Source organism: Barbus barbus (assembly GCF_936440315.1).
Source record: "Barbus barbus genome assembly, chromosome: 31".
In the NCBI taxonomy this organism is placed as follows: domain Eukaryota; kingdom Metazoa; phylum Chordata; class Actinopteri; order Cypriniformes; family Cyprinidae; genus Barbus; species Barbus barbus.
Genome location: NC_136759.1, coordinates 10369580 through 10384287, shown reverse-complemented (window position 1 = coordinate 10384287; position 14708 = coordinate 10369580). Strand labels below are relative to the sequence as shown.

Genomic DNA, 14708 nt, shown 5'->3' with positions numbered 1-14708 from the left:
TCTGTGGGATATTGTGAAGAGAAAGTTGAGAGACGCAAGACCCAACACTCTGGATGAGCTTAAGGCCGCTATCGAAGCATCCTGGGCCTCCATAACACCTCAGCAGTGCCACAGGCTGATTGTCTCCATGCCACGCCGCATTGAAGCAGTCATTTCTGCAAAAGGATTCCCGACCAAGTATTGAGTGCATAACTGAACATAATTATTTGAAGGTTGACTTTTTTTGTATTAAAAACACTTTTCTTTTATTGGTCGGATGAAATATGCTAATTTTTTGAGATTTTTTTTGAGGGTTTTCATGAGCTGTATGCCAAAATCATCAATATTAAAACAATAAAAGGCTTGAACTACTTCAGTTGTGTTGTAATGAATCTAAAATATATGAAAGTCTAATGTTTATCAGTACATTACAGAAAATAATGAACTTTATCACAATATGCTAATTTTTGGAAAAGGACCTGTATATATAAAAGTATAAAAAGGAAAAACAAAAACAAAAAGGAAAACAAAAAAACAAACAAACAATAAAATTCAGTATATAAATAATTCTGTATTTACTGTCTGTGATTTGTTTATCACCTCAGCAACTGGTGAAATATTAAACAGACTGTTTCCTTTTTGCATGTTAATGTAGAATTCTGCTTAAGCACATTCTGCTCTCACCATTTGTGGACTTTCCTCTCCATGCCTGCATCTGTAATGGTGAGGATGTGCAGAAAGTCCTTATATGGGGTTGCTTAGGGGTGTATATTCTAAACACTACAGCAGACACACAGTCCCTCATTTGCAATAATACAGATTCATCAACATTAGAATGAGGGGAATATACACCATATGCCTTTGCGTGAGAACCTCTTCTGTGGTTCCTATGCTGTAAGTAAAAACAGTACTAAAATGCTATTGAATGAGACTCATTGTGAGAAAAACAGAGGGAAAAGAGAAAGAGGAAGAGGTGAGGGAGAGCAAGAAAACAACAAAGAGAAGAGTGGCGTTTTTAAAGCAGAGTGGCGCTCTGAGATTGAATAACATTCATGCAGGGCAGGGGTGTAACTCTTCCACCTCTTAAAACACAGTCAAGCTGTGTGAAAGTATATTTGGTTCCGTTACAGTTTGAATGGTAGCACTTAGCACTGGTTTGAGAGCGGGAATGGAGACGGCACTGAACACCGTATCTCTCAGATGCACTCAGATGGCCAAACTAATCTGACTAAGTGTTATATAGAGCCGATATGGTGAGGATGAAGATCCCTAAAGCCCCTGAAGGATCTCATTTCAAAACAGCCCAAATCAGATCTTCTTTATTTATAACAAAGACACGGGACAGGGCGTAAAATGTGTCTAAGGCCTCCTGCACTGATGCGAACATCAAGATGAACACATTAATGACGGGGCTTTTAAAATGTAAATTGGGAGCTGTGAAAGCGTCACCACGTTGTCAAAACAATGTCAGCAAGAGAGCTGAGCTTCAGATGCTTCGACAGAAGAGGAACATTATAGCCGTGGCAACTCTCTAATGAGGTCGAGGACACATAGTGGTTTCCCTTCCATTTATATTAATGTGCAATATTAAATGAAGTAAAAAAAATGATGTAATTTTTTTTATAATGACATATTATAAATATATTAATGTTAATATTTATGGGTATTAATATAAGAATATTTATATTCTTAAGAGCATTCTCAAAGAAAATGAAATCTGCCAATGCCAATACATGTACAATGCATCTTGAAAAGATGCTACATGTGAAAATGTAAAGAAAAAAAAAAAACCTTAATATTCTAGGGTAGGAACTTTGTTTGACATTGTCCTTGCATATGATGTACTAAAACTGAAATAAAAATGCGCGCGTGTGTGTGTGTGTAACACACACACACTCAGAATTGAACAGAAATGAACTGATTCAGAATACTAAGATGGTATCCCAGACACTAAAATAACACTGGGTTTAAAATAATGATACTAGCATAATTTGATTTAAATTATTATGATTAGATAAGTGTCAAAATACATATAAACATGTTTTGATTAATTTTTTCCAGTGTACTTTCAATCTGATGTCCCGTTGTGTTCATTTATTGCACAGGAAATAGTGATTGAAACACATCAGCAGAATAACACAAATTTGCAAAAAACCCTGTACTTGCCTCAATAAGCCAACACTGGTTATTACGTGGCGCTGTTGCACAAGAGGGGAAAATAAAACGTTCGCCATCTGTTAGCAGGTGCTACGGAGTGCAGTTTGGGGCAGACATCAGGCTTTGCAGTCCCTGGTGATGTGGGACGGGCCACATCTGCTCCAGCTCTGCACTCGGTCCACATGCAAGACCCCCTAAAGCCATTAAACAACACCCCCTCTCTTCTTTCTCCCTTCTTACTGTAAGCCCATCCAGCACTGGGGTCATCACTTTCTGACCTGAGTGTGTGTGCGTGTGTCCTGTGAGAGAGAGTGTAGGTGGAAATCCGATCTGATCATGTTGCTTCTCTGCTAAGGCGGAAAAATCAGCATGGGCCCGAGCATACATCTGTTTCCAAGAGCTCCCTGCTGGCTTTTACATACACAGCAGACAGGTGGTGGAACCACATTCAGGTGACCTACAACCAACCAGAGCACAGCTTTAATGGGCAGAGGAGGCACTGGCATAATCAATTTAAAGTATCAATTTTGTTCAAGATGTTTCTCCTGACCGGGTTTGCAGTCAACATGTGTTTCTGTTGTGTTGTCTTCATTCGACTGCACACAAAAACAAACATACAGCACGAGCAGTGCAGTTCAATTCATATACAGGTGACTTTGATGAGCAGTTTTTTTTTTTAAATTCATTGTTTATTTATAATTCAAAAACTGATCGTATTATATATATATATAATATATGATAGTAATATATGTAATATATAACCACATCCAGACAAGTAACTTCAAAAAAAAAAAAAAAAAGAGGAAAGTTTTAATCGGAAGTGATTATAATTGCATAATTAATTGCAAGTATCATTTCTACACAATATTATTAATAACAACTAATAATAAAAATATTATTATTATACTTTTTGTTATTATTATTATTATTATTATTAGTAGTATCATTATTATTATAGATGATTAAATAATAAAATAAAAATATTAAATAATTAAATAATAAAATAATAAATATTGTTATATAATTTTCAATAATTATTTATTTTTTGAATAGACTATATCAGGTCAAGTGTGATTTCATGTTGACTATGCAGAAGTCTACATCTAATCTTCAACTGAATTACTTGTTGGCAAGGAGGAACAAATTCTATATTATTACTTGTTTATTACTTGTATTTCTTATAGGAAGAGTTCCTTGATTAACTAATTTGGTCTTTCCGTTAAAGCTGATTAATCAAGGAACTTTTGCTGGTTAAGCTGGTTAAGATGCCTGGTCAGGACACAAACACGCTAGCATCCAAAACACAACATATGCTGAACTTTTCAATAGAGCCGATACACCACAACCTCTCACTTTATTTCCTCTCAGTCTATAAATGACAGCTAAGGTAGGTTCTCTTTACATCCTCCCGCTCCAGCGGAGGCTAAAAGCTTCCTCTCTTTCTAGTGATGGTAAGAGCCTTGCAAAATTAATAGAAGTAATGAGGTCCCCTGTGGAGGCAGCCGAGTTGATCTTAAGAGTCAGACCTCTTTTTAGATCTCTGAAGTCTTGCTCTCTCGGACAGACCTTGTGTCTTTCTTCCTCCAACCTATCCACTCAGCCAAACCCTAAGCGACTGTCTCTATCTTGAGCACAGGCATTAAAGCATACCACATCTCCCAACACTGTTGTTGAGAACTACGCTGAAATGCCTCTTCAAATCGCTCTGCCAGACTCTCTGGAGACCCGCTCCTCTCGCTGCCATCTTTTTCACTCAAAAGCCTTCTTGATAAGCTCTTCACCTTCAAAAAAGTGGAGGTGGAGGTCTGGTGTGCCATATTTACCAGTCATTAAGACTCCAGCAACGTGGAATCTGATCGCAAAGCCACCTCAGCCATCTAAATGCTCTTGATTGCCTTGACTTTTCCAACCTTCCCCCATCAAACGGTGACTAAAAGCATAGCTAACTACAAAGAGAACAAAAAGACCCATGAGAGCTTGATTGCACATCCTGCTCAGGTTGCGTTCACACACGGTTTGGTTATAACATTTAAGCAAACAAAAATACTGTTTATGACTAAAATGTCTTTCAGGAGTCAGACCTGCATTTTGAGAGAAAGTTTGGTAAAAGTACTTCTATTTAGAGTTTGCAGTCTGAAACAACACACATTTGACTCACTTATAGACAGGACGTTTATATGACAATTAAATAGTTTTTAACTGCTGCTAAATGAAATTGTAAAAAATAAATGAAATTTAAAACAAAAAAAGTATGTTGCATAGCATGAGTCATTTATATATTATAAATATTTATTAATAATAAATAGTAAAAAACATGGGCAAACATTTGCCAATTTATGTATTTATTTCTTTATATAATTTATTATAATATAATTCTTAAATCATCACATAAAACAATTTATAATAATAAAAATAGTAGTAAATGAGATAACAGATGTATATTTATATGTATATGATATATTTTGATATAAAATTTGTATTATAACAAAATAATAATATATTTTATTATTACTAGACAAATAAGGTAAAGTATTCCTTAATAATAATGATAATAATAATAATATCATAATCATCATAAAATGGAATAATTTATAATAATAGCAGAAGTATCACTAGTGAATAAAATAATAAATGATAGGTAAATAGTAATAAATAGGTAATAAGATAAATAGGAATAAGTTATCAGATAAATAATATTTTATTATATTATTTAATTATTATATCAAAATAATAGTAAATATTACCACACAAATAATAATAAAAATTATTATTATTATTGATAGTAAATATTACTAGACAAATAGTATTAATAATAATAATAATAATTATTATTATTAATAATATTTGTCTGGTCATATTTACTATCAAAACAATTTATATAATTATACTATTACATCACAATAATAGTAAATATTACCTGACAAATAATAATACATAATAATAATATTTTATTATATTTTTACTCATTGTACAATTAATTATAATAACAATAATAATAATTATTATTATTGTTAGTATCATTATTATTAGGCAAGTTATCTGTCAACTACCTAAAAACAGAATGCTGTAGAAAACACTGACCCAGACACATGATCAGAAACGTGAAGAAGGGTGTTATCACAATACCCCTCAGATCCATCAGAGACCCCTGTTCTTTCAGTTTCCAAAACCTGTTACACGTAACGGGAAGCTCAGCTGATCTACATGATTAAAACATCCTGCTGTAGGGCCGGTCGACCAAACACAGGAGGCAGCATCGAGTGACAAGGTCAGCCAAATGTCAGTGTGAGTGTGTGTGTGTGTGTAGTTGGCTGGGATTAAGGCTGGTGAATGCCGACCGGAGAAACAAGTGCCTCTTCACATATAGGCCTAAATGGTATAGACTTTCTCTAGCCTAGCAGGTGCATGTCTGTATGCGTGTGTGCAAAGGAGGCGGGCCTCTTGGTGAGCCGGCAGCCATCAGGTCGATGTAAAGCAGGAAGCCGAGGTCCACAGCCCTTGTGCTGCAGTTCCTGTTCTCTGCAGGGTATCGCCTTCTCAGCGTAGCTGTCTAGAGCCACAGAGCCAACACCCAGCGCCGAATCACACATACACACTCACAAAGACGCACATATTCACACTTGCACACTGAGAACAGCTTTCTGTATACTCAAAACCATGAGCTTTTCGCTTTAGCAAACAAAGAAACAGAAGGCACTTGGAGATGAAAAACCATTTCTAGACTTTCATAAATTCACATTAAAGATATTATGACAGAAGATAAACCCTGAAGTGCGCGACTTCTGAGCCATGAGTAACTGTAAAATGAATGACTTTAAACCAGTTTTTCCAAACACACCCCCATCTGCCATTGGCTGGACAAACAGATAGCCCCGCCCTCTGCACTTTAAACTGGAGATAAAAGATTTGAACATTTACTGTAAAAATCCACAAATGAGCTGATAATTATTTTCATAATTATGTTATCACCAATAACCGATAAAAGGCTGATAATATAATTATATTTATCTTCATCTTCATTTAATCTATTATCTATTTAACTTAATTCCGAATAAAACACTTTAAATGTTACATGTGATTTCAGTAATTATAACTGTTAACAATTTTCTCACTTATTAACAGGATGTTTATATGACTTTAAGTAGTTAAACTAATAGATTTAATAAAAAAAAAAATCAATGAAATGTAACAAAATAATGTTTATTACATAGCATGGGCTCTTTATATATTATAAATAGTATTTGGCAATCCTTCTGTTATAGCAAATAACCAATAAATTACATATAATAATATATATATATATATATATATATATATATATATATATATATATATATATATATATATATATATATACACAGTACTATTAAAATCAAATAATTAATTATAAATAAAACACTAAAATCGATTGTTTTAAAAGCTACATGTGAATTTAAGAATAACAAAAGTTAATGCGACTCACTCGTAGGACGCTAATTAGTAGTTTAAGATAAATATTCAAATAATTCAGACATTTATTGCTTATGGCCAATAACTGATAAATGGCGGATATTAAAGAAGTGAATTTGAATAAGTGAATTAATTAAAAACAGTACATCAAATCAAACATATTAAATTTTAGTTGTGATTCTAGGAATCATAACATTATAATGGATATTAATTTTGAGGTTTGATAAAGATTACATTCAGCAGTGTTAAAGCATTAGTGTTTTTACAAATTAACTTCAAGTCAACGTTAAATAAATAAACAGATACTAGCAACTAGCATGCACAATGAAATACACAATATTGACTGACACCAATAAATTTGGGGAAAAAAATCCCATGACTCCCATGATATCATTCATCACTAGTATTTTTGTTTTAATATTTAGTCTACACACTGAATTGCTGCACGCAAATGTCAATAACAGCCATCATGTCTCTCTCTCTCTCGCTCTCTCTCTGACCTTTTCAACGCAATTGCGTATTACGTGACGTCACGAACGCGCATCACAAGGCAAAGCCCTTTGAAGCTGCACTGAAACTGTCATTTGGACCTTGAACCGTTTGGGTCCCATTGATGTCCATTATATGGAGAAATGTTTTCATCAAAAACCTTAATTTCTTTTCGACTGAAGAAAGAAAGACATGGACATCTTGGATGACATGGGGGTGAGTAAATTATCAGCAAAAGTTTTTTTAAAAGTGAACTAATCCTTTAAGCCTCGACCTAGGTGTAAACAATAGATCCTGGTTGGAAGACCGAAGGGATCTAATTGGTTGATACTCAGTCAGTAACTCACAAAGATAGGTAGGAGCCAAACCATTTCGAGATTTATAAACGAGGAGCAAAACTTTTTTAAAATCCACTGTAAAACAAACAGGCAACCAATGTAATGAGCGTAAAATAGGAGTAATATGCTCCCACTTCTTGACCCCGCTCATAAGTCGAGCCGCAGCGTTTTGAACAAGCTGCAAGCGGGATATAGCTGTCTGGCTAATTCGAAAATAAAGTGAGTTACAGTAGTCCAGCCTAGATAAAATAAAAGCGTGAATTACTTTTTCAAAATCTTTAAAAGAAAGAAAAGGCTTTGCTTTAGAGAGTAAACGCAGCTGAAAAAAAGCAAGCTTTGACTACTGAATTTATTTGACAGTCAAACTTTAAGCCATCATCAAAAATGAATCCCAGGTTTTTTTACCCATGGTTTCAGACATGGAGTCATCTCACCCAGATCCAATTTTGGGGAATCTAAAGATTCAGAAGGGCTAAAAACAATAATTTCAGTTTTCTTTTCATTAAAAATTAAGAAATTTAATGAAAGCCAAGCCTTCACATCCGCCAAACATGCCATAAGAGACTCAAAACCCACAGAATTCCGTTTAACAGGCAGATAAACCTGAGTGTCATCCGCATAGCAGTGAAATGATAATCCATGTTTTCTAAAAAATTGACTCGATTTATAGAATAGAAGCGACTCGATTCCATAAACAAGGTGCACGATCGGTCAATAGGTGCCGTCACTCAGGGGGAACAGCGAGTCGCCATGGCAGCACCACAGGGCCTGTTTGTAATCAGGCTTCCTGGGACCGAAAATATCAGTGCAAGGGATTCGTTTGCACAGCATACAAGCCACTAATCAGTCATTGTCTTTCATGACGCTGCTTCGAACAGCATGTGACTGGATTTTAGGACATGGTTAGATTTCAGACTCACCTGTTTATGTGGTCCTCTTAGGATGTGAGCTCTGGCCCCCTCACATGCCGTCCTCATGGCCTCCAGAGAAGGAGTCCCCAGCAGATCTGTGATCAAGTCCAGCTAGTACATAACAAAAAAAGGAAGAGCAGATGAGTGTATAGAATGAATAAACAACAGCATTTGAAAAAGATGCATAAACAAGCTCTTTTATACACATATATTCTCCTGTGATCCAGGAGTTCATTTTTGCCACTGAAGTATTTTTTTTTAAACATATGAATGTATTTGTTACTATATCTAGCAGCTCACTCTTACTTAATGCATTATATAAAGGTGTAACAATGAATAGATGAGTATTACAATGTATTATAACTGTGGTTATAAATTATAATTATTTATGAGATCATACAATGCATTATACGGCTCATTCTTAGGCATAATTAATTTAATAAAACTACTTTTATAATGCATTATATATAAAGACCTTAAGTAAAATGTTACCAAATTATTAGAAATGGTAAACTAACTACAACAACAACAATATTAAATTGTATTGCATAACGGTATTTTAATACACAGTAAATAAATAAATACAATATATTATAAAAGTTAAATGTATTACATTTATTTTTAAAACTCTTAAAAACACTAAATAACTGAATGTAACAAAAGAGCAAGTGAATGGGAAAAATAAGAAACCAAATACATGTTCATGATCTGTACATAAACTGGAGCAGAACCATGTTCAAGTAAATCAAATTCTTTACTGGAGAGAATTTAATGAGCCTTAAAGGGGATGTCAATGTGCTGTCGGTGCACATTCAGGGCTGTGTGGACACACACACACACACACACACACACACACACACACACAGCTAGTCCCAGAATCTCTGACACACTGCAGGGCCAGTATTATTAGAACATATGGCTCATAACCTTCTATGTGAACCACATAAAACTAAAAAGTGTATCTGTAGTCGTACTTCTCAAAGAGTTTCTTACTTATGTTACTGCGTCATACTCAGTGTTTATGAGACTCTGGACAAAATAAGAGTAGAGGCATTTGTGCATATGTGAAAGCCAGAGACGGGTTCTGCTCGTGGTAAACACACAGCCATGGAGGACAGAGGGCTTATGGGTCACGGCCACACTGGGACTTCAGTACAACAGAGCCTTGAGCTGCCCCTGCTCACTCATTAGCATGGCTGTACAACATTTGCCAAAAATACCGTACATTAAGGTCACATGTTTAGCATCAGCGTCCAAGATTTTCTGTTTTCACTAAGAATGTTACAAAGCTGGGTATCTATAAAAGCACTACTAATGTAACTTTTGTAAATATCATACCATTCTATTAAATTCTTTTTATCTTTATGGAATTTTTTTTCTTCCATACATTACCAGATTGAGTAATGGCTACATCAGCTGAGAAAACAACAGTAGGCACCTGATCAGCTGAGAAAACAACAATAGTTGATGCCAGACAAATCATAAAAGCTGTGAAAATTAACCCTAAAAGACATGTCTGTAAAATCACCAACAACTTCCAGAAAGCTTCCAAGAAAATGTCACCAGATTCATTGGGAAGTGCTTCATATTGCATCAGAACAATGACCCAAAACACCCTGCCAGTTCAGTCAAGGAATTTATAAGGGAAAAGAAATGGAAAGTCTTAGATTGCCCAAGTCAATCTCCAGATTTAAATCTGATTGAACATGAATTTCACCAGCTGAAGAGGAGAGTAAAGGCAGAAACTCCCCAAAACAAGCAACAATTGGAGTTGGCTGCATTAAAGACTGGGAAAAGTATTTCAAAGGATGAGACCAAGAGTCTGGTGATGTCTATGGGTCACAGACTCACTGCTGTGATTGTGCGCAAGGGATCTGCAACTAAATAATAGCTTTAAATCTTTTTTTAATCTGCCTTATGTTCAACTGTCCCAATACTTATGCTCACATCAATGAGTGGGATGAACTCTAAAAGTATACAAACTGTATGTGCTATTGCCCTACACCTAAACTTAGCCCTCACAGGAGACTGCGCATTTCTACTTTCCCCCCAAAAAACTCACTCTGTGTGATTTATAAGCGTTTTGAAAAGTGGGGACATGGGTAAATGTCCTGAAAAGTCACCTTGACCTTGTAATACCTATGCCATACCTGTGTCATTATACAAATTTGTCATTTGTCACAAAAACGCACACACGCTTTTTTTTAATATGAGAAATATTTCACCACATAGACATCTGAAGAAAAAAATGCTATAAAGCACATTTTAAGTGGTGTATTTCGTGAAAGCTGACATATTAAAGAAGAAATTCTCTGAAAAGATTAGTGACTTCAACAGCTTATGTATTTGCTTGAATCACATAATCTATGTAAGACAAAAAAGGTCAGGCTTCAGTTCTTGTAATTTAATCCATGAAATATGTTGCAGGTCCTAAGGAAGTTAGAAGCCAAATGGTTAGAAAGCTTTTCGTTCACTCGCCAAAGCCAATTTTGACTTGCATTTGGTGCTTGATGAGTGTTAATTGTGGACCCTGATAAAGCAGCTGAACTACTTAACACATCCGAGAGGCCAAATGATCCAAAATCTGTAATGATCCTCAAATACTGCAAAGGGAGCAGATACTCCTTAGCTGTTCTACAGCTACACCCAAAATCAGAAGGTTCTGATTGGCTGTTAAGAATGTTGATACGGGAACATGTTCTACTTGTATAAATCACAATGAGTTGTGCGAATAGGCTAGATTCTGCCTACAGATCGAGCACTGAACAGGAGCGTAGGTGAATACCTGTTGGATGGGACTCTGGGCCTGGAAGAGGATGCGTCGGCCAAGCAGCTCGGCAAAGATGCAGCCCACAGACCAGATGTCGATGGCGTTGGAATAGTGCCTGCTCCCCATCAGGATCTCTGGCGCTCTGTAGTACTGTGTCACCACCTCCTGGGTCATGTGACGTGACTCGTCCAGCTCCTCCACTCTTGCCAGGCCAAAGTCACAAATCTGTGCAGAATTTAGGATTCTTTACACACTTAATAGGCTGACGAGTGAAGTCTGAGGTGTGCGTTTATTGACATGTTTTTCCAATAAATCAAGCAATAAAAGCAAAATTAGACGGAGAGGCTCATTCACATTTTAACCAAACAGATAAACAATAAACGCGCTATAAACACAAGACCCAGTTTCAAATAATCTTGAGCCTCTTGAGTGCTCCTTGGGAAATAAATAAATGAGAAAAATATCTCTGCCTCTTCTCTCCACCCACTCTCACAAAGAAGGCACAAAAGGGCCTATCATGCATTGCTAACAATATACCAAAGTAGCTCCACCCAGTTTTTCCCAGAGGCCTAATTTTATGCATTCCCACAAGACAAATTTAAATCCTGCAAGCAACGCTTAAACATACAATTTTCTGGAACAATTTCTTGTGTTTTCTTGTTCCATTGACGTAAAAACAGCACCATTCATGGAAAGAACGACAAGCTGGGCAATCAAGTTGTTGCCATGTGGTTGCTTGGGTTTTGTAAATGTTTGCTGGGTGGTTACATATTGGCCCATGAAATTGCCCAAAGAGCCCAAGTTTGTTTCTATAGCCAGTTCTCCATCCACATATTTTAAGAGAAATCTTAAGATATTCTTAAAATATGCACTTGATGGAAACACATTTATCAAATAAAGTCCAGTATTATTATTATTTATATGGTATTTTAGTATTCATTAATTTGAATCCACTTTTATTTTTATATTTTCAAGTTTTCATTTACTTTTGGTTTAAGTTATATATGCATAGCTTTAATGTATAGGTATTTCAATTGTTGTGTTAGCAATTGTAGTACTTCAACATTTTATTACAGTTAGTTGTTTTTCATTTTATTTTACTTTAAACCTAATATTTATTTTTGTTATTTCAATTAACAAAAATTATTTTTAATAGCTTTAGTTAACACAATACCAACACTAAAATGTCATGCGACAGATTAATTTGCTCCGATAACTGGCACCCAAAAATGACCATTTATCTCTAACGCTGACATTTATAATGATGTAATTTCACAATTTGTAATTTGGATATAACTGCTAATGATACGTTGTGATGCATATTGACATGTAATACTTATTCATGAGTCTCATAGAGCCCACACTAATAATAGGAAACATGTTATGGATATAAAATTAATCAAATTTGAACATAAATCAGACTCGAGTGTGTTTGATTGCAGGACATGGCCATAAGATAAGGTCTGGCACGTAATAGCTATATGAGGGAAACATTCTTCTTTTTCGGAAATGAGGATTAAGGACAAAATGAAGCAGCGCATGCTAAATGATTCCCTCTCTGTGGTCCAATAGCACAATCTATTCCCGCTCTCCCCTCAAGCACATTTCTCATGCTGGGTAGAGTCAGCACGTACATACACAGAGAATTTCTCTTTTTCTTTATCTCTCTTTCTATATCTCCCATATCAACCTTGCTTTCTCTTTTGCAGCTGGTCTCTCTCTATGGGATCCAAAATGAAGATTTATGTCAGGAACTGAGCAGATGAATCAATCCCAAAGGGGCCCTGACCCCCTGGAGCCAGAGATTGTGTGTTAGTGGGAGTATGCTGGTGCTGTAGACCTGGCCTGGCCAGACAGATATGAAGCGTCTTTGCTCCTTGGAAAACAGGAGTTATAAAGACACAATTCAAGGCCCATAGGCTAGAGTATATAATGCTAAAATAGCAGGAGAGCACAGAGACAAAAGAAGCCAGTACAATAGAGCTTAAACAGGAAAGAATTTCACATATACGTACAAATAAACATATATTATATGTAACACTTATAGTTTTCTATCCATATATATATATATATATATATATATATATATATAGCTGTTACATCCAAATTACGAATTTTAAAATTATATAATAATAAAATAACTGTGTTTAAGACACAACAATTGTCACTTTTGGTAATTGGTAGCCAATTATCTGGACAATTATTCAGTCACATGACTGTTTAGTATTCCATTGTGTGGTTATTTTTATTAATTAAAAAATAAATCAATTATAGATTTAAAATATCAATATTAGATGGAAAGCTTAAAGGAACACTCCACTTTTTTTGGAAATAGGTTCATTTTACAACTCCCCTAGAGTTAAACAGTTGAGCTGAACCGTTTTTGAATCCATTCAGCCGATCTCTGGGTCTGGCGGTAGCACTTTTAGCTTAGCTTAGCATAGATCATTGAATCTGATTAGACCGTTAGCATTTGGTCATCAAAAATGACCAAAGAGTTTCAATAATTTTCCTATTTAAAGCTTGTCTCTTCTGTAGTTACATTGTGTACTAAGACCGACGGTACTAAGAGTCTAGTTTTAAAAAGGAACATTTTTAAAAACCTAAATAAAAATGAAAAATGTTGCCTTGGCAACTAACTGTAATAAAATAAGTTGAAGTACTAAAATTACATTCAAAATATTAATTGTTTAAAAGTCTCTTATGCTTTTAAGTCTCTATGCTTGCAAAGACTTAACAGTAAAACAGTTAAGGTCCTTGCACACTGACTCTGAAATTTTCGTATGCGTTTTTAAATTTTTCATATCTGACGTCCTTTACTATCAAAATGCTTGTTACGCATGCAAAAAAAGCAGAACATTTTACCTGGTCCAAATTTTTTTATGACAGACGAAAGTTTTGGAGGCAGTATGTAAATGTGATTGCTACAATGTACGGTCGTATTTATTTTTTAACGTGCAAAAATTTCCTACGAGAATTTTATATTCAGTGTGCAAAGACCAATGCTAAAACTGTTTTAAAACACTTTAAAAATGTTTATATGTTAATATATGATTTAAAATATTATTTATGTAATGACAAAGCTGAATTATAATGGTATGTGAAAACCATACAAAAAGAAAAAAGGTTTAATAAGTTTGCTAGATTTTAAATTACTTTAATTGATATCCTGTAAAGAACTGTCTTAAGAGTTCAACTACAGGGTCAATTTCTGAAATAAATTACATATAACCATTGAAGCAAATGTACCAGAAAATACTAAATGTCCAACATAGGAAAAATCGCCAAAACAAATTAATAGTTTGACTAGTATTTCACTAACCTTAAGCACACAATTGCTGTTGACCAACAGGTTACCGGGTTTAATGTCTCTGTGCAAAATGCCAGCTGAGTGTAGATACTTCAATCCTGTGGACACAACATATACATCAGCCATTGAAGATATTTTGTGGACAAACTGTATTGATATGAAGCAGACTGCACTGTTACACTGTACAGGTTTCTTGTTTGGTTTGAAATGTAATCCAGTTGACATACAAACAGACTTTTGCGCTATGATGCCATTTTTACTCTAAGATGTAATAAAGCTTTGTGCCACTTTAAAACACTGATGTT

The 14708-nt window shown here is 35.0% G+C and overlaps 1 protein-coding gene across 1 annotated transcript in view; it reads right to left on the bottom strand.

The window, feature by feature from the left end:
- The window catches only part of LOC306851110 (serine/threonine-protein kinase NLK-like), a 71109-nt gene that overhangs the window by 13343 nt on the left and 43058 nt on the right, over positions 1–14708 (bottom strand). The window contains exons 5-7 of the mRNA XM_079387205.1: positions 14416–14501; positions 11109–11318; positions 8333–8434 (exon numbers count right to left, since the gene is read on the bottom strand). Coding sequence (XP_079243331.1) covers positions 8333–8434; positions 11109–11318; positions 14416–14501 — 398 coding nt within the window. The remainder of the gene's footprint in view (positions 1–8332; positions 8435–11108; positions 11319–14415; positions 14502–14708) is intronic.